This window comes from Orcinus orca, chromosome 8, assembly GCF_937001465.1.
Source record: "Orcinus orca chromosome 8, mOrcOrc1.1, whole genome shotgun sequence".
In the NCBI taxonomy this organism is placed as follows: domain Eukaryota; kingdom Metazoa; phylum Chordata; class Mammalia; order Artiodactyla; family Delphinidae; genus Orcinus; species Orcinus orca.
In genome coordinates this window covers 91,174,373-91,193,809 of record NC_064566.1, presented here as the reverse complement: position 1 = coordinate 91,193,809, position 19,437 = coordinate 91,174,373, and the positions used below count along the sequence as shown (strand labels likewise).

Here is a 19,437-nt window from a genome sequence, read left to right as displayed (position 1 = left end):
GTAAAACCCACTCCTAATTAGTTTGACTTTGAATGAAGAGGGTAATTATTTTTAAATTTATTAACTGCTGCCTGGCCGGAGAAGTTTCCAGATCAAATGACACAGAGAAGCTATTTCTGTTCAGTGATGCAGCAATTTATATTACTGATCGGTCATTAAAACCTCTGGCACAAAACCACTTGCGTTTCCTGAGCCAAGATAGTGTCCATGTGTCAGATTTCAAACCCAGAGTATAAATTAAGCCATTAATGGTATTTATCAGTTTATCTGGACTTTAAAGAACTACTTACTAATTTAAGACATTCCTGATATAGAACCCAAGTGGTGCAGTGGATGTGTGTGTGTACACGTGCGTGGATGTGTGTTTTCTCGCTTTTTATTTTACTGAACAGTGTAAAAAAATTCTGATGTGTAAATGAAGTACAAGCATCTTGGGGAGCTGCAGAGCTGTTAATTCCTCACTTCTCTGCAACCCAAACATTTTGGAAGCAGCAGTGTTTTGCAATATGTATTTGTCATAATATAAAAGGTGTAAAGTGACTCTGTTTATCTCCTCAAAGTCTTCACTGTAGCAAAACAGAAAACTGAAGTGTGACAACGATGCCTGAGCCCAACCCAACCATAAGTGTGTGCTCCCTGAGCACCAGCCGGAGGCCACCAAGATCCTGGAGGGAGGGCTTCCCTGGTGGTGCAGTGGTTAAGAATCCGCCTGCCAATGCAGGGGACATGGTTTTGAGCCCTGGTCTGGGAAGATCCCACATGCCGTGCAGCAACTAAGCACTTGCGCCACAACTACTGAACCTGCACTCTGGAGCCCGCAAGCCACAACTACTGAGCCCACACGCCACAACTACTGAAGCCCGCGGACCTAGAGCCTGTGCTCTGCAACAAGAGAAGCCACCACGATGAGAAGTCCGTGTACCACAAGGAAGAGTAGCCCCGCTCGCCGCAACTAGAGAAAAGCCCGCACTCAGCAACAAAGACCCAATGCAGCCAAAAATAAATAAATAAAATAAATAAATTCATATATTAAAAAAAAAAGATCCTGGAGGGAGGGCACAAGGAGGGGTCACACACACCAGGACAGAAATCCAGGGTAAGTGGGGTCGAAAGGATGAGACGTGAAGATGACTTTTGTTTGACGAAAACAGAATTGGAAATACTTTCTACTAAATTCATTTCTCAGTGTCAAGAATACCTGTGAGGCACCCTGATCACTCACCTGATGCCATGCCACACATTAGCTCTGTGAATTCCAACATGGCGGGCGGCATTGGGCATGGAACTCCCAGACCTGATCTGTTTCAGGGAAACTGTATCCTATCTCCCAAGGGGAACATGGGCATCAGGGTGTTGAGGATTCTTAGTTAAATGGGTCACAGGGATCCAAAAGAGCCCTGCCCAGGAAAGGGCCACGACCTACACGATCTCTCCCTAAACCGTTCAGCCACACACCCACAGACAACAGTGAGTCAATGTGCAGGCAGCTGGGGACTGGTGGAGAGGGCACTGAAGTTAGAGTTGGATCAACAAAGGTATCAGAAATATAAGGTGGGGACTTCCCCGACGGTTCAGCAGTTAAGACTCCATGCTTCCAGTGCAGGAGGCACGGGTTTGATCCCTGGTCGGGGAACTAAGATCCAACATGCCACGTGGCGTGGCCAAAAAAAAAAGAAATATAAAGGTGGCATTCCCATGACTTTACTCTCCCAGGGTCTCGACTGCTTCTCCTTTACAGAGTTCTCTCTCTGCCCTCCTGATGGCTCTCCAACGATACCTGGTACCCCACCGGCTTTTCCCAGTCCAGTAACATTAGCGTCACTTTCAGCATTCCTCATACCCAGGCCTCTCTCTTCCTCAGAGGCCCCCTGTCGTAGCATGGAGACGGCAACTAGATTTCAAGTTGTGTGCTTTCATTGATTATTAAGAGTCTAAGGATCTATCTGGGTTTTGCAGGAAACAGCACTATAGATGACAAACGGGCGTCAGAAGAGCTGCCTCGTTGCCAACCCAATGCTGAGGACAAGGCTGCTACCGCCTCTCTCCCCAGCCCAGGGCACCCTGCCCCACACCAGGGAGTGGCCGAAGTCCCTCACTCAGCGGGAGCTCGCCTTGCGCTCACAGCCAGGTGGGGAGGGAGCCTTTCTCAAAGCATCCACCTTGGTCTCTCCTCCACAATTTGGATTCAACTTGGAGATAAAGCAAAAGTAAGTCTGAATGGGCTGGGACCCACCTCTGCTACAAGAAGGATGGGCACTATACTCCTTTGCAGGTGAGGAGACTTGAAGGTCAGAAAGGATGAGGAACAATGTGATTTACCTGCTAGACAGTGGAGTCAGATGCCCCCTCCTCAGCTTCTGACTCAAACTCCAGGTTCTTTCCAATCATACCTGAAACTAATATCCTTTTTTGGAAAGTGTTGATCACTTTCAAGTCCTCACTGACTTAATAAATCCTGGAAGGGCATTGGTCCTAAGATGCCTCCTGACTTTCAGAGCTGAATCAATACCAAACTCTAAAAACAGGTTGGAATATCATCAACTGCTCTGAATTGTACACTTTAAAATAGCTAAAATGGCAGATTTTATGTATATATCTTTTACAACCATTTTAAAAATACACTAATATATCAAAAACCATTGAACTGGATACTTTAAACAGGTGAACGGTATGTAAATTATATCTCAATAAAGTTGTTTGATAAAGAAATACAGGGAGCACATCTGTGTTGCTCACCGCCATATCCCCAGTGGGCGCCAGGCACACAGAAGGTGCTCAATAAGTGTGTGGGGACTGCTTGTGAACAATACCCCATCCGCTCACTGAGCAGGGACTCAGCCTTTCGCCCTGGCCCTGGCTGTGAGGGCAGCTTGCTCCCTGCTGCTGCAAGTTTAATCTGGATGGACAGAATGAAGCTGCTTGGCGAAGCTGGCTCAGATCTCGGTCTCCTCAGCCCCCCAGCTTGAACTCTCAGACTAGGATTCTTGGTTACATATGTGGTCCAGCAATAAGAAACTGGCTGGGAGCCTGGGAGACCTACGTCCTCCTCTGGCTTTGAAGATAACCAGCTCTGCAACTCCGGGCAAAATCTTGCCAAGTTCCCTTCTTTAACAAAGCCAGGGGGTCACTGGCTGGAATGACAGCTCACCTAGAAAGTTCTCCTCCTGCTGCCACAGGCCAGGGCAACACCAGCCCAAAGCCCTTGATACCAGGGCTAGGACGTATGTCTTCCACTCAGAGGGGCTGATTTTGTGAGGCAGAAGGACAAGAAGATATTACAATAATTGTAACAGCAGCAGCAGTTGACCGATCTTCCTTCTTCCCCTCCAGTCCCTGTGGTCGCTTAGTGGCTTGTCTCCACAGATGGCTGCCCCAGTTCCTCTTCCCCTATGTGTCTGTCATTCCCCCCTGAGAAGGGGAGTCTACTCTTCCATCCTTTGAATCTGGGGCTGTCCTGTGCCTGCTAAGAGCAATGAAATATGGCGGAAGTGATGCTATGTGTTTCCAGCCTAGCTTTTAAGAGGGCTGGCAGTCTCTGCTTCCTGACTTTTGGAGCCCTGAGCAGGCAGGCGAGAAGTCCAGGCTGCTCTGCTGTAGAGAGAGGCCATGGGGTGGACTGGGAGGCGGATATATGAATGAGGAAGCCATCGTGGACACCCAGCCCTATCGAGCCTGCAGATGCCTCCGGTCCCAGACACCATCCGACTGCAACCAAGTGAGAGACCCCAAGTGAAAACTGCCCAGCTGAGCACAGTCAACTACAGAACTGTCTGAGATAGTAACACATCGTGGCTTTAATCTACCGTTGGAGTGGTTTCTTCTACAGCAATTGATAACTGAAACATTCCTATGGTCAGTTCTCAACACAGGAACCAGGGTGATATTTTAAACCCATAAATCAAGTCATGCCATCCCCCCATTCAACACCTTCCAATGGACTATATTCCCCCTTTTCTATAAACGTTTGCATGTGCAGGTATAGGCAGCTTTACTGAGACATAATTCATATACCATATAATACACAGTTCATGCTTTGAAAGTATAAAGTCGATAGTTTTTAATATATTCAGAGACGCATGACCGTCACCACAATCTATTTTAGAACATTTTCATCCCGCCAAAGAGAAACCCCATACCTTGCAGTCACTCCCTATTTCCCCCCAAATCTCGCAGCCCCTGGCATTTACTAATTTACCTTCTATTTCTATAATTTGTCTATGCTGGATGTTTCATATAAGCAGAATCACACACTATGTGGCCTTTTGTGACTGGCTTTTTCCACTGAGCATGATGTTTTGAAGATTCATCCATGTTACAGAATGTGTCAATACTTCATTCCTTTTTATAGATGAATAATACTCCATTGTATGGATAAATTACATTTTGTTTATCCGTTCATCAGTAGGTGGACGTTGAGTTATCTCTACCTTTTTGACCATTATAAATAATAATGCTGTTATGAACACTTACGTGAAAGTTTTTGTGTAGATACATGTTTTCACACACGTAGGGGTGGAATTGCTGGGTCACACGGTAACCGTTTAACTTTCTGAGGAACTGCCCGACTGTTTTCCAAGGTGGCGGCAGCATTTTACGCTCCCACCAGCCGTGTGTGAGGGTTCTGACTGTCCCACATTCTCAACATCACTTCCTACTGCCAGTATTTTATTAGAGCTACATCTTGATGGGTGTCAAGTCGTATCTCACTGTGATTTTGATTTGTATTTCCCTGATGGCTAATGATGTCAAACATCTTTTCACGAGCTCAGTGACCATATGTCTATTTTTGGAGAAACGTCTATTCAGCTCCTTAACACACTTTTTATTTTGGTTATCTGTCTTTTTATTATTGAGTCCTAAGGGTTCTTTACATTTTCAAACCAGAAGTTTCTTATCAGATGTATGATTTGCAAATATTTTTGTCCCCCTCCCAAGGACTCTTGGCACATGCAGAAGAAAATCCAAATTCCTTGCCAGGGTTGAGAGACCCACCTGATTTCCAATCTCACCTCCCACCACTCTCTGCACCTCACTCCCCACCCCTCGACCACACACTGCTCTTCGTGCTCTTCCTTGAACTTGTGAAGTTCAACACAGCCTCAGGGCTTTTGCAAGTGCTTGCTCCCTTTGCTCAGACCTTCTTCCCTGAAACCTTTGAATGACTCACTTCCCAACTTTAGGATGCTACTCAGATGTCTCCTTCTCACAGAAGCCTGACCATCTGATCTAAAATACCACTTTTCTCTCTATCCTGCTATATTTTTTCTCACTAGCACTTAGTATGACCTGGCATTATACTGCACAACTATTTGCGTATCCTGTCTCCCTTGGAGAATCTCAGTTCCATGAAGAATGTTATCTAAAGACCCCAACAGTGCAGAGCACATTATAGGAACTGAATAAATATTTATTAAATTAAATGCATCTACTACTATTTATTGAATGTTTATTATGAGCTAGGCATTCCCCAAAGCACTTCAAATAAAGTATCTTATTTAATCCTATTTAATTAAATATCTTATTTAATCTCCCCCAAAAATCTATGCTATGAGGTAGGTGCCATTATTACTCCACTTTTCTAACAGACAAGGAAACCCAGATTAAGAGAGCTTGAGTAACTGATCCGTGGTCCCACAGATAGTAAGTGGCAGAATCAGGATTAAACCAGGCAGTCTAAGCCATACCACTCCTGTCCTCAGTGTTCACTTCAGCAAGTCACTTTCCTCCCTTTGAACCTCGGTTTCCTCATCTATGACATGGGAATAGCCTCCTACCTAACAAAGTTATGGAAAGACTGGACAAATGAGATCAGGTAAAGCACCGAGAACAGTGCCTGGCACCTTGTGAACGTTCAGTAACTGTGAAGCTACATTGATGATGATGATGATGATGGCGTCATCTACCACGATGAGATGACACTGATGCCGTGAAATCACAGCAGTATCATTGTTCGTTAATATTGTTCAAACGCAACCCTGTGGACAGACTGCTTGCTTTCAGACAATGACTAGACCGTTGCAGAGGGAGGACCAGCCCACTACATGACGGTTTCAGAGTTAGTCAGATGGGGTGCAGGTTTCCTGACCCTTCACCAAGGGAAGGGGATGCTTAGATAACATCATGGGCTTCCTAAGGCCTCCACAAGAGTCTCCATGAAGATAGGATCTAAGTGGCCTATTAGAGACAGAGGTCTTGGCCTAATCCAGGGCAGCTGTTCTTCTGGGCAAAGTCACACACATAAACTCCTGCCCAGCCAGCCCCACAAGCAACGGTAGCTTAGCATGGCACAGCCATCCCCACTCACAGCTCCCCTGGGGAAACAAGATACTCACGTCCATGTGCCGTCACACTGCGGAGGACCTGGGGGACGGGGATCAGTCACTCACCAGTATGGGTCTGCCTGTGTGTCTCCAGGGCATCCTCCTTCGAAAACTGGGCACCACACTGATCACAGACAAAGGCTTTGGCACCCGCTGAAAGAAAGGAGAGGCAGTTACCTTACTATCAAGAGTGATATTGCATTAGGAGAGGGCGTCGTGGGCCAAAATCTTGCAGGTGGACTCTGGGGGAGGGGGCTTAACACCTGTGAAGATCCCAAGTCAGGAATAACCCATGGTCCCAGCAGCCAGCCCAGACCCTCCTCCAAGATGTGATCACCCACCCAACTGAGCTCCGAATGCCCCCACCGAGGGCTCTCCCAGACAGAACAGGGAACAGAACCAGCATAACCAAGACAAACAGAGATGGGGTCCGGGAGCGATGCCCAAGAAGAAGGGGGATTCTGGGGGGCTGGCTCCAGGTGAGAGATGGAAAGGAGTATGTGATCCAATGAGGAGTAACGTGCCCTGTTGCCCAGATTATATTTTACAGGAAGATAGGAATTGCTGACATATCACTACCTGGATAAACCCCTAACTCAGTGCATCTAAAACTAAACTGTCTACCTGGCCACCTCCTGTACCTGACCATTTAAAACCTCTGAATGATTTCCCAGTGCCTTCAGGATAAAGTCCAAACTCTACACGGTGACTCACAAAACCCTTCTTGCACTTCTCTTTCCTGCTTCTTCTCTCTCCTCATCCTTGTTCCCTGGTCTCCAGCCCTTTGCTTCTTCACTGCAAGGTCTCCAAGCATCTTTCTGTACCTCCTCTGGCTCTGACACTCCTGCCCCTCTCCCCAGCCCCACAGTACGGCTAGCCCCGCTTCATCATTCATGCCTCAGCTCCCGAACCCTTGCCCCCTGTCTGGGTGAGGCAGTCCTCCTCTGTGCTCCCACAGCACCCTGTACATTCCGGGTCACGGCCTCACCAGGGTGTCTCCTAAATGCCTGTGGCTCCGTTTCCAGCTCCCCGAGGGAGGGAATATGTCATCTCAGGCACAGCTGCATCTGCCTGACACCCAGTGGGAACGTATTGCTGTACATATCTATGGAATAAACAAAATCAATTCAATGCAATTCAATTTGATCGACTTTTCTGGAACCAGTGTCACGATGTGAAGATGACTTTCTACCACTTGCTAACAGTCTTCAAGGCTCTGTTATCTCGTCCAGGGGGCACCTGTCACAAGCCTTGGCAGCTTTCCCTCAAAATGTCTTCTAGATGCATCTCTTCCACTGCATGTCGATAACCACTGCCCCTACCGAGGCCCTTGTTGGGTCATGCCCAGAATGACCCAATGACTCAGGAGAGCTGCCACACCATCAGCCACCCTCTGATCCACCCAACAGAGGCAGGTTCCTTGAAGGCCACTTGATTCCTCATGTTTCCTTGCTCAAAAAGATACCATGGCTCAAGACATGGAAGCAGCCTGAACGTCCATCAACAGAGGAATGGGTAAAGAAGATGTGGTACATATATACAATGGAATATTACTCAGCCATAAAACAAGAATGAAATGATGCCATTTTCAGCAACACGGATAGACCTAGAGATTTTCATATCACGTGAAGTAAGTCGGACAGAGAAAGAGAAATATCATATGATATCACTTATATGCAGAATCTAAAAAGAAATCATACAAATAAATGTATTTACAAAACAGACTCACAGCCTTAGAGAATGAACTTATGGTTACGGTGGGGAGGGGGGAAGGAAGGGAGAGTTAGGGAGTTTGGGATTGACATGTACACACTGCTCTATTTAAAAAGGATAACCAATAAGGACCTACTGTATAGCACAGGGAACTCTGCTCAATGTTACGTGGCAGCCTGGATGGGAGGGGAGTTTGCGGGAGAATGGATACATGTGTACGTATGGCTGAGTCCCTTTGCTGTGCACCTGAAACTATCACAACATTGTTAATCGGCTATACACCAATATAAAATTAAAAGTTAAAAAAATAATACAGTGGCTCACAATTTGCACTGATTCTAAATTTCTCTACTTGGCTTCAAGGCCTTCCATAACCTGACCCAGTTGTCTGTCCAGCTCCACTAGAAATTGTCCTCCCTGGCCCTCTGTGGGCGCCGCTTGATCCTCCGTGGGTCTCTGTGCCTGAGCAACGCCCCGCCTCATTCCTGTCCGCTCCGGTCCTAGTCCATTTCCAAGACCGGAGTACGCATGCGCCAAGCACACCGGGCCCCTCACTGCTCTACCCTTTCTAATCTGCAGCTGCACTGCGTTCCTTTCAACACGTCTGAGCATTTCTTTAAGTGTACCTGTGTTTTAGTTTCATATCAGAGTCTTGTAAGAGACAGAACTACTTCTTCTACATATTTGTAGTAGAAAGCTGTCTAGTGCTGTTTTCAAACCATCTCAGATTTCCTGAGGCTGTGGCGTATACCAGGCATGAGGCTAAGTATTTAGGATGTATCATTTCATTTAATCCTAACTACCTTTTTAAATTTTTTTTAAGATGTTGGGGGTTGGAGTTTTATTAATTAATTTTTTTTTTTTTTGCTGTGTTGGGTCTTCGTTTCTGTGCGAGGGCTTTCTCTAGTTGTGGCGAGTGGGGGCCACTCTTCATCGTGCTGCGCAGGCCTCTCACTATCACGGCCTCTCTTGTTGTGGAGCACAGGCTCCAGACGCGCAGGCTCAGTAGTTGGGGCTCACGGGCCTAGTTGCTCCACGGCATGTGGGATCCTCCCAGACCAGGGCTCGAACCCGTGTCCCCTGCATTAGCAGGCAGATTCTCAACCACTGAGCCACCAGGGAAGCCCTCCTAACTACCTTTTAAAGGACATAGTATGAATATACCCATTTAGCAGATGAGACAACTCAAGAACAGAGAGGTTAAATAGCTTTCCCAGTGTCACACAGTAGGTAATCACAGAGGTGGATTCAAACCCAGGGAGCCTGACTTCACAGCCTTTGCTCTTAATCCCTATACCCTTCAGCCTCCCTAGGGGTCCATCTGCAAAGATGCCTCATGAATATGAAGTTGGGCTCTGAAATCCCTTTCCCCAAATAAAAAAAAATTAAAATCCAATTTATGCTTTTATACATCAAGGTTTTGTAAAATTCTATTTGGAAAAAAGGGTTCCACTACTCTTTAAATAGTTTTAAAATCTTGGCCTTGGGGTATTTAGCACATTAAGGGCGAGAACTCAGAATACAAGTTGAACTAGTATAGACTTAAATACTAATAAACATTTAGGGCATTGATCTTGTCTACATTCCTAATAAGGAGCAGCATATGCCCTCTATTAGATGCTCAATAAATATCAGTTGATTAACTAAATAAATGAGTGATAAAGTGCCCCAGTAAAGATATGAAATCACTTTTCCTTAAGCGCTTTAAAAATAAACGTTGTCATTTGTCTTAGGTGGCTGGAGTTGAATTTCGCCTCAAGGCAGGGAGAATACCGTGATCCCCTCCAGGTGTCCCTACAAACTGCAGGCGTCCTAGGGCTAAGGGCCTGTCAGCGGCTCTAGAGCTTCAAAGAAAGAGCCAGGGGACTCGATGGCAAAGCAGTCACAACTTGTGTTCACCCTAGAGACAGCCAAGCCACTTTCCATCCATTTATAATGGAAATGCAGCAAGCACCTCAAAGGGCAGCGGTGGGACGACTGGGGGTGGATGAAGTCGCAGCCCTGTCATAGCGAGAAACTGTCCCCAGTTCCAAATCATGAGCCAGCAATGATTTTCTGCGGATCTGTAAGGGATCGGATTTTAACTGTATTTATTTCTTTATTTCTACATCCCACCGGTTCTCATGGCCCCCTAAAGAAGAAAGGGGGAGGAGGGGCCTGAGGAGGGAAGCAGGAACTGAAAAGGGGAGGGTGCCCCGTGGACTCGCCATCACCATCACCATCGCCATGGCGCTGGAGCCCTGCCTCTGGGTGAGGAACCTACTCATGCCGTAGCTTCAAAGGGCTGGGCGGGAGGAGGTTTCTTAGAAGACAGCCATCCATGTGGCTGCAGGAGCATCTGCTTTAATGACTGAGAAGCAGGGAGAAAGGAGGGAGTGCAGGTAGGCAGTCAAGGGCCGGATGTACACACCATCATACAAGCTCAGATGAAGAGAAAGCAGATTAGCACACACGAGCTCGGCAAGGCTGCCGGCTTGGCCCAGGCCTGACCACATCTGGATGCCCTCAAAGTCCTCCCCGCTCCACCCCCGCCTTGCTGAAGTCACAAAGCTGAGCTGAGTGTGTGAAAGTCCCCTGTCTTCAGTGACTGTGGGTGACAACCCCCCTCCCACGCGGATACCATGGACATGGGCTCCCACGCCAGCCCCCAATCATGAAGCCTCTGCACTCCCCACCCCCACCCAGACTCCCCCCAAACCCCCAGCCCAACAGCAAGGACGGGCAGTTCCAGGACACAGGAGCCAAGCAGAGAGAGGCAGAGACATCCCCCCGCTCGCGAGGAGGCATGTGCCTTTAAATTGTCTCTGTAATGGCTGGCTCAGAGGCAGAAATATTTGGCAGCCCTGAAATTAAAAGTGATAAATTTCCTCACCGAGCTCTGATCAATAATAGAGGCCTCATCTGTTAATCAATAAGGCAGTCTTTGCCTGTTTACTGTGCATATGCTGTTCGCTGCTGCCTTCAGTATGATGTCAGGTTTGCATTCAGGGCAACTCAAGTGTGCGTAAACCACACCGCCATTCCCAAAATGCATTACGGTGACATCATTCAGCCACTAATATATTTATAAAGCATCAGTGCAAGGGGGTTGTGGGGGCAGGAAGGAGGTCATGCCAGTTGAACACAATGGGCACATACGGACATATCAGCTGCATTTACCACCCCCACCCCCAATATTTCCTGGGGCTCATCCTGGAGTGGGGAGAAGTCCAGGGCACGGCTCAGGGACAGACATTCCTCCCCATCTCCTTCCTACACAAACAGGATGTTTTCGGAATGTCTGTTAAGTAGATGCCAAGGGGGGGCTTACAGCAAATGGACAAAAGAGACAAATCCCTGCCCTCAGAGAGCTTATATTCTAGAGCAGAAGGCACATTTTTAAAGGTCAAGTAAGGGACTTCCCTGGCGGTCCAGTGGTTAAGACTCTGCACTCCCACTGCAGGGGGCACGGTGTTCGATCCCTGCTCCGGGTAAGATCCCGCATGCCACACAGTGCGGCCAAAAAAAATTGTTTAATTTAAAAAATAAAAGTCAGGTAAATATAAAATAGGTGGTAATAAGCGATCAAGAGAGAAATAAGTGAAGAGGGACAGAGAGGGCGGGGGTGTCTATTTTATATGGGATGAGCTGACATCTGAGGGGAGAATGAGAAGGTAAGCCCACTCTCTAAGAAAGCCCGGTCCAGGCAAAGGAAGAGCGGGGAGCCTGGCCGGTTGGCATAGCATAAGAGAGGGGAGAGGGAGAGATGGGGTATGGATTGCAGGGACAGGAATTAAATAGCAAAGAGGCAGAACCACACCATGATAAAGTGGGCTAGACCCACGCATCCTCCCCAGCAATTACAGATCTGAGTGAACTAGGGGAGGTGATGGTAAGATCCAACGTGGGGAGAACTGGGTCCCAGGCCCAGCTCAGCCATTCCCTGCTGTGGACATCACACACGTCACCACACCTCAACGCGCCTGTGTCCCCGTCTGTGAAATGGGAATGATCGGATCCCTCTGCCTCACTGGAGGCTGTCAGGATTGAAGGAGACAGTGGATATTAACAAACGTAAAACTTGTTAGTTGCCAGGCCCTCTGTGGCTATGATATTACTAATGTTCTTTATACTTCCGGGGGCGGTGGGGGGGGGGCAGCAGAATGTGGTTAAGAGCTCAGGATTCGGGTAAGACAGATCCCAGCCAAGCTAATCACCAGCTGTGCCCCTCAGTGAGTTGCCTCATCTCAGTGAGGCTGTGGGTCAGTCTGTAAAATGGGAACAGCGAGAGGCCGTCCCAAAGGGGTTGTGACAAGGTGGGGAAAGCGCTGGGGCCATGCCTGGGGGCAGAGCCACAGAACCGGTCAGTGGCGCGGACCATCAACCCAGCCAGGCTCGGAGCCAGGACTCCTTTCAAGAACTCCTTCGTGCAAAGTATGATTGATTTTTACTGAAATTCAGTGTACCGCTATTTGGGGGCCATTTATCTTGTGTAAAGTGAGTCTCACATTTGTAAAGACATATTTCACTATAATCGCATGTGCGTGCGCGCGCACACACACACACACACACACACACACACCCCTTGTCCTGCTAATTTAAACGTAAGTGTCTTGTTGAAGTGCAGGAAGATCTGTCATACGACCAGCGTGTCAGTATTGGCAGCTCTCCCTCCCTCCCACGGCACCCCCTCCCCCAGCTTTTACATCCGAACCTGACAAGTCCCAGGAGCCCCATTCACAGGTCCTGTGCTGCCTTATGGGCTCCTTTCCTCTCTTCTGTCTCCCCAGCAGACTGTAAGCTCTGTGAGAGCAAGGCTGGCATCTGTCTTGTCCTCTGCTCCATCCCCAATTCTCCACTCTGTGCCTGACACACAGTTGGTGCTCAATGATTGCCTGATAAACAAAGAAACCCTCGGGTAGGTTCCCGGGCACAGAACTGGCCTGGGAAGGGGGCACTGACAGGCTGTCCCCTAGGGGGTGGCAGAGTCCTTCTACACACCCTGGGTTCTCTGCTGTCCCTTTTTCAAAACTCAAGGAAATGGTCTCTGGCTGGATCTCAGGCAGTTTGGGGGAGAAGGAAAGGAAAGCTTAGAAAGTGGAGCTGTCTGTTTCCTCTGGAGCAGGATGTCCCTTTTGTCGGCCCTCTGCTCCTCGCCCAGCCACCCAGGACTCACAGCCCCGCAGCAAACAAGCAAGCCCTCCTCCAGGACATTCAGGGGCTCCGGTCAGCCCGAGTGGACCCTTCACGGGCTGGCAGAGGTCTGCTGAATGATCCCACTCCCAGCCCAGGCACTGAGTTCATCTGAGAGTCAGTGTTAAGGGAAAGACAGACAGACAGACAGACATTCTCGCCCCTGCCAGTCTCCCAGGGATGCTGCACCAGCGGGGAGGGGAGCAGAAGCTGTGGACCATTCGGAATTCTCCCCTTTCCCCCTGACTTCCTGATGCCTCCAGAAAGTTAAACGGGGGCCAGAGGAAGGAGGAGGGCTCACAGCAGGTTAAGGGTGAAAAGAAAGGAGGCAGTCGCCACAGCCCACATGGAGGCTGGAGCCCATGTAAGGCCTCCGTGTGTGGGAGCCACTCCACTCTGGGCTAAGGATCACCCTGACTCGCAGGAATCAAAGGAGAGACATGCCAGAAAAGCACTTTCAAAACCATAAAGCTTTCTATCAAATGCCCAGCATTCCAACAGCAACAGAGCTGAAATCCAGCAGAAGCATGTCGGGCAGGCTCCCTGCAGCTGTGCCCCTCCTCAGCCACTACCTCTGGCTTCTCCCCCTTGGCAGCCTACAGAACCTTCCTCCCTACTAGCCTTCCTGCCCAGAAATGGGGTGGGGGGTCCCGAGCATCTAGGAAGGGGCCGAGAAGATACCGAACACAATCAGATGTGGGCTGGAGTCTCTCTGAAGTAAAGAAGGCAGAAGCCAATGAGAGCAGGAAAAAAAGTCAAAATCCCTCCCCCTCCAAAACTTCTCCCACCCCCGTGCTAACAACAAGGGGGGGGGGAAGGAACCACTGAAAAAACACCTAACGTTTGCCAGCATCTGATGTTGAGTCCTGTGTCCTTTTTCTTTTAATTCCTTGAGATTTTAAAATAAACATCTTGACTGTTCTGATGAGATATGCATGCCTGCTTACATAAGGAAGTACAGAGTGTACCAAAACAGCAGACCCAAAAAAAGCATAAGCCGTCAGAACAATGAGTACAGACGCCGGGCATTTTACAACGGGCCATGGTGTACAGTTTTATTTACAGTACCTCTTATCTGACAGAGAACAGTACACTGGCTGCCAATTCCAAAGGCCAGCACTGCGTGTTCTTTCACTCAAGGAGATGTGTACTCCCTAAGAGGAGCTGGAAGCCTGCTCTCTCTATAACACGTTCTTTCTCTCTCTCTTCCACCTTTATCAACAAAACAGAAACCGATACAAAACCAGCACCTCCATAAGATACACAGATTCAGGGGAGAGGGAAAAGGGAAAGCAGGTGGGCAGATGCGGGTTGCCTGGAAAACAACCAGCCCTACTGATCGGCTCAGAATATGGTTCAAGGGTAGTTCTCCGTGACAACGAAGGAAGAGAAAGGTCCTCAGGGCCTGGCCTCACTACAGGATGCGGGTGAGGGGATGAACTAATGACACAGGGCCTCAGTCAAAGGTAGGACTGAGAAAGCCACCAAGACAGTCTCCCGGGCCGGGCGACAGAGATCATTGAATGACTGGGGATTTCGGGCAGCAGGCTTTCCAATCTCTGGAAGTCAATTTCCCATCAATGACCTGGTAAGTGCCAGACACCTCACAACTGGCTAGAAGTCCATTCTGTAGAGGATGAGATCTTAGAATGGGTCAATAGGAAGGGCTGAGGCATCTCTAGTCTGAGAGGCCATTTCTTAGCCTACCTAATAAACATCATACTACCAGGAGGTTCTAGGGTACCCTGGCACCCTTGGCTTTCACTGCTCCTGTTCTCATATCTCAGAAAACAGAGGTCCACCTTGTCCCTTATCCCTGCCACTCAGTTCGCAGCCCAGAGAGGCTTAGAAAACTCCTTTGTTGCCACTCTTAGCACCAGCAGGTAACACGATAGGCTTAGAAACACAGTCCATGGCCAGCAGAAACACACACACTCAATATACAGCTGCCTAGTAGAGAAGAACCCTCATTCTGGAATCAAACAAACACAGATTCAAGTCCTGGGTTCTACCATTTCTAGCTACCACCCTGGGTAAACTAATTATCTTCTCTGGACCTGTTTCTTCACCTGTAAAACCGGGCACAGAATATCTACTTCACAGGGTTGAGTGGTGATTCATTTAAATAGTGTATGTAAAGTCTTTCCCACCATGTCCGGCATCCAGCAACTCCTCAGTAAAAGCTACTTGTCCCTAACATCATCTTTATTACCACTGCTTCCTTCCCCAGTGTCAATGTCTGAGACCCACATAGACGTCAAATGCGTGCAATAAACATATCATAACATTTAAAATATTCTTACCACCCCAGACCAAACACAAAGAGAAAAAAGGAAGGAGGAGAGACTCCCACTCTGGGTAAGTCTTCAGCAGACTTTCTCTGGGGAGTGGAAGGTAAAGAAAGGCAAATGACAATGATGGTTGTGCACCCCCAAGACACCCCCACACAAACCAACAATGTACAAGTAAAGACATGGCCCGGTCACCCTCCACTGGGAGAAGATCAAAGAAATGGCCCATCTCCCCTCAGCTCCCAACACTCACGGCCAAGTTTTGACGGGCATTACTGTCCTCCTACTGAGATGAGTGCAAACCTACTTAAGGTGAATTATTTTAAATAAAATACAAGTTGGATGGTAAATCTGTTGCAATGAAAACAACATACAAATCTTCCTGAATTCTAAGAGCGCTGATTTAGGGGTTCATCTTACCACTGCCTTTAATCCCTTTCTTGCCCAGGCAACTTTCATGATTGGCTGATCAAAGTATGGTGGGAATCAGAGCAATGGCACAAAAACCTCTCTTACCGTGGGAATGTCAGCCCTTGCTGTGATGCAGTAGACTTTCTTCCAGACACACCGTGCCCACTCAGAGATCTCCCCGAGGTAAAGCCCTACAGCGGCTAGTGGCTAGACACGGCTTTGGGGTTCTGCCATTCACTGGTGGTATATGGGCCTGGCATCAACTTCGTGGCCTTACCTCCCTCCTTAAAATGGGGTTATCTGTCCTCCTAAGATAGTGTGAACAAGAACCTGTATGAAGTACCTGGCACACAGTAAGTGCCTAGATAGTTATTATGATTATGGAATAATTTCACTTCATCAAGTTGATGAGCTCCAGGAGACCAGCCTTTGGCCTGAGCCTTTAGGAACTCCGGTAATATTCCAGCCCCACAGCTCCTGGGAGAAGGCCCACCTGCTATGAGTATATGGCCCAGAAAGGTGAGACACTGCATTCTCTGGGGCTCTTGAATGCATGGGTTTCAGCTGTTTGGGACGAGAGAAGAGGTCCCCCCCAGATGAGGCAGGTGGACAGCTGGCTCGAGGAGGGGTCTGCTGGCCAGCGGCACCCAGGGGCACCCAGCTTTCCTGCAGCAGCACAGACAGAAATGGACCCAGAGCCCTGACTGTCCGTGCCTGAGCTGTGTGGGCTTGGGTGAGTCACTTCATTGTCCCATCTATAAATGACAAGTTTTTAGTTGAGACCTAAGGGAGAAGAAAAGATGACAGGGTGTTGTTGGAGAAGCAGCTGGAAGCACATGGCAAAGAAGGCTAAGCATGGCTGAAAAAGGGGCTCAAATGCTTACAACCCTTGGTTATGGGACGATGGTGGCTGGATCAAGCTGGGGCTGGATCCAGCCAGGGGGTTCCCTCTCCTGGGGAAGACCTTTCTCTATCAGGCGGGCAAAGTGGGACGGACAGTCCAGACACTGAGAGAATCATTAGCCAGAGAGAGCTGGCCTGAGCCAGCGAGGCAGAGGCTGACCCCTGAGTTCCAGGGAACACCCAAGCTTTCAGGTGTTCACGGCTTCATCCTGTAGCACTGCAGTCTTGGCTTCTGTAAGAAACTAAGTAAAAAGGCCAGAAAAACCCCAGTGGGGATTTCCGCCATGATTTTACTGGATATCCCCTCAACCCTTGGTCACCAACAATCGTCCTCCTCCCTGGTCCCCACTTGGGGATTCTCAGGTGAGAGAATCATAATGGAAAGAGGGCTTTCTGCTGGCATCTAGCCGCCTCAAAGCACTTTTTGTGACCTAAGCCTTTGGCCTCCTGCTCTCAACCTCAATTACCTTGCCCCTTCTACTGAAGCAGCTCCGGAGTTCCCTGTCACGGGCCTTCACCCGAAACCTGGCATGGAGGGGACGCCCCCACCCCACCCCCCCGCCTCCCAGGGTAAGGGTCATGAGTACTGCCTGGATGATGGGGAAAAGTAAAACCAGGCCACTCCAGGGGTGACGGCCAGAATCAAAACCCTGCCTACCCACAATCACAAGCTGATGTTTACCACCACTCCAGTCCCCTAACATGCCCTGATACTCCCTCCAATTAAATTTTCCCTTGAGGTGCTTTCAGAGAAAAGGGAGGGCAGCCTTTTGCTCAGCCCTAACCGCATTCTGGCCTGCCCTCCCTTTCTCCTCGCAGGATCCTTCCTCCCTCACTTCTCACTGACTGAAAAGCACGCCAAGGCCTCTCACAGCCCTGGGATCTCTTTGGGATCTGTATAGAGGGAATTCCTTTATCCCCACTTCTTTCAGAATCCCCTGCTCTCTCCCAACGCCTGGCATCTTTCTCCAATTCCACTTGCAACCGTGTGTGTGTGTGTGTGTGTGTGTGTGTGTGTGTGTGTACTTTGTTTTTAAATTAAAATACCCCTAGGCAATCATATTTCAACAGGCGACAAGGAACAAAGCATTTCAGAGGGCTTCAAATGCTGTCACAGTGTGACAACCAGCGGGCAGGGATCTGCATACAAGTGTCTGTTGACTATTCCATTGGTTGTGACCTGTAAGAGCCCTGCAGACAGAAGCTTCTCTTCTCCTGAGAGCCCCACCAGGAAGCCATGCCACAGCCCTCACAGACATCCGGCCAGGCTGCCGGGAAGAGGCAGGATTTAGTCATTGTCAAGTCCATCCCTGGCTTTGATGTCGACAGATTCCAGCTCAGGTGCCCACCAGCTGCATCAAGAGCAGAAGCAGTCTAACCTCTCTGAGCCTCGGTTTCCTCACCTGCTGAAGAGGTAATGATACATCCCTTGTATCCTACAAGGGGGACTGTGAAATTGCACAACTCCAGGGGGCACCACTCAGCCAGAAATGAGGCCACAAGCTTGTCGGGAAGTTCACATGAGATGATGCACGTGAAGGTGCCCAGCAACGGGAACTGGTGTTCGGCAACTGCACCCTAACTCTTCCCTTCCCAGGATGCTAGGGGTCCCGCAAGGGCTGCCCTGCGATGAGGAACAACGCCGCTCCTGCTGCTGCAGCACTGATGGTAATAATAAGAATACTGATAACAGTTAGTGAACATGTATTACAAAATAAACAGGCGCCATACTAACTACTTTATGTGCCACATACCGTTTAACTCTGCCATCAATTCTAAGATTATCCCCATTTTACAGAGGTGAAAATTGAGGTTTGAAAAGCTTAGTTCACTGGTCCAAGGTCTCATAGCCAGTCAGTGTAAAGAAAGAGAAACAAACTCAATCAGGGTGACAGCATGGGAAGCCCACCTAACCATCAGGGCCTTTGATTATATAAAAGGTTAAAGAGTAAGAAGTTCATATTAAGGGGAGTAGAAAAAGGTCCCAGAGGCAATGTGCTCGAGGCCTCTGCTGTTCTCCATACTCTGGCTCATCCCTGGAGGTAGGAGATCTCTCCCACAATCTCTGAGGCCACCTCCTCAGTTCATCCCTCTTCTTTAAAGAACAACTCTCCCCTCTTGGTCCAGGAATGCGCCACTGCTGTCCATCAGACAGGGCCTGGACTGATCTGGCTGTGCTGTGGACTCTGATGTACTACTCGGCCTCCATTTCTCCACCTGTAAAATGGACATCGTGTTGCCGGCACCCCTGCCTGCCACCTAAAGCTGTTAGGGGGAGGAATGAGTTCAAGATATGAAAATGTGCAGGGCTTGACAGAAGAAAAAGGTACCACCGATCTTCAAGACTGACTTCCAATAAAACCACAGTTGGGTATATCCTTCCATGATTGGCTCCCTTCCTGGGCATTCTCCTTTTGGCTTCTAAGCCAGCAAGATATTTTATCATAAAAAACAATCAACTGTATTCCCTTAAAGTAGAAAAATGGCCTCTCACATTGATGAATGACAGCAAACTACAAAGAATGAAATAGACAAGGTTTTCTAGGTTGACCTTCAGTTAACCAAAAAGTCCCTTTCTTCCACCTTCCCTGAGCATCCCAGTTAATCCAGGCCCGACAGAGCAGATG

The 19,437-nt window shown here is 48.6% G+C and overlaps 1 protein-coding gene across 1 annotated transcript in view; it reads right to left on the bottom strand.

Annotated features, from left to right (window-relative positions):
* ZBTB16 (zinc finger and BTB domain containing 16) overlaps window positions 1–19,437 on the bottom strand; it is a 195,162-nt gene that overhangs the window by 57,865 nt on the left and 117,860 nt on the right. The window contains exon 4 of the mRNA XM_004273381.4: window positions 6,387–6,473. Within this exon, the coding sequence (XP_004273429.1) occupies window positions 6,387–6,473 (87 nt within the window). The remainder of the gene's footprint in view (window positions 1–6,386; window positions 6,474–19,437) is intronic.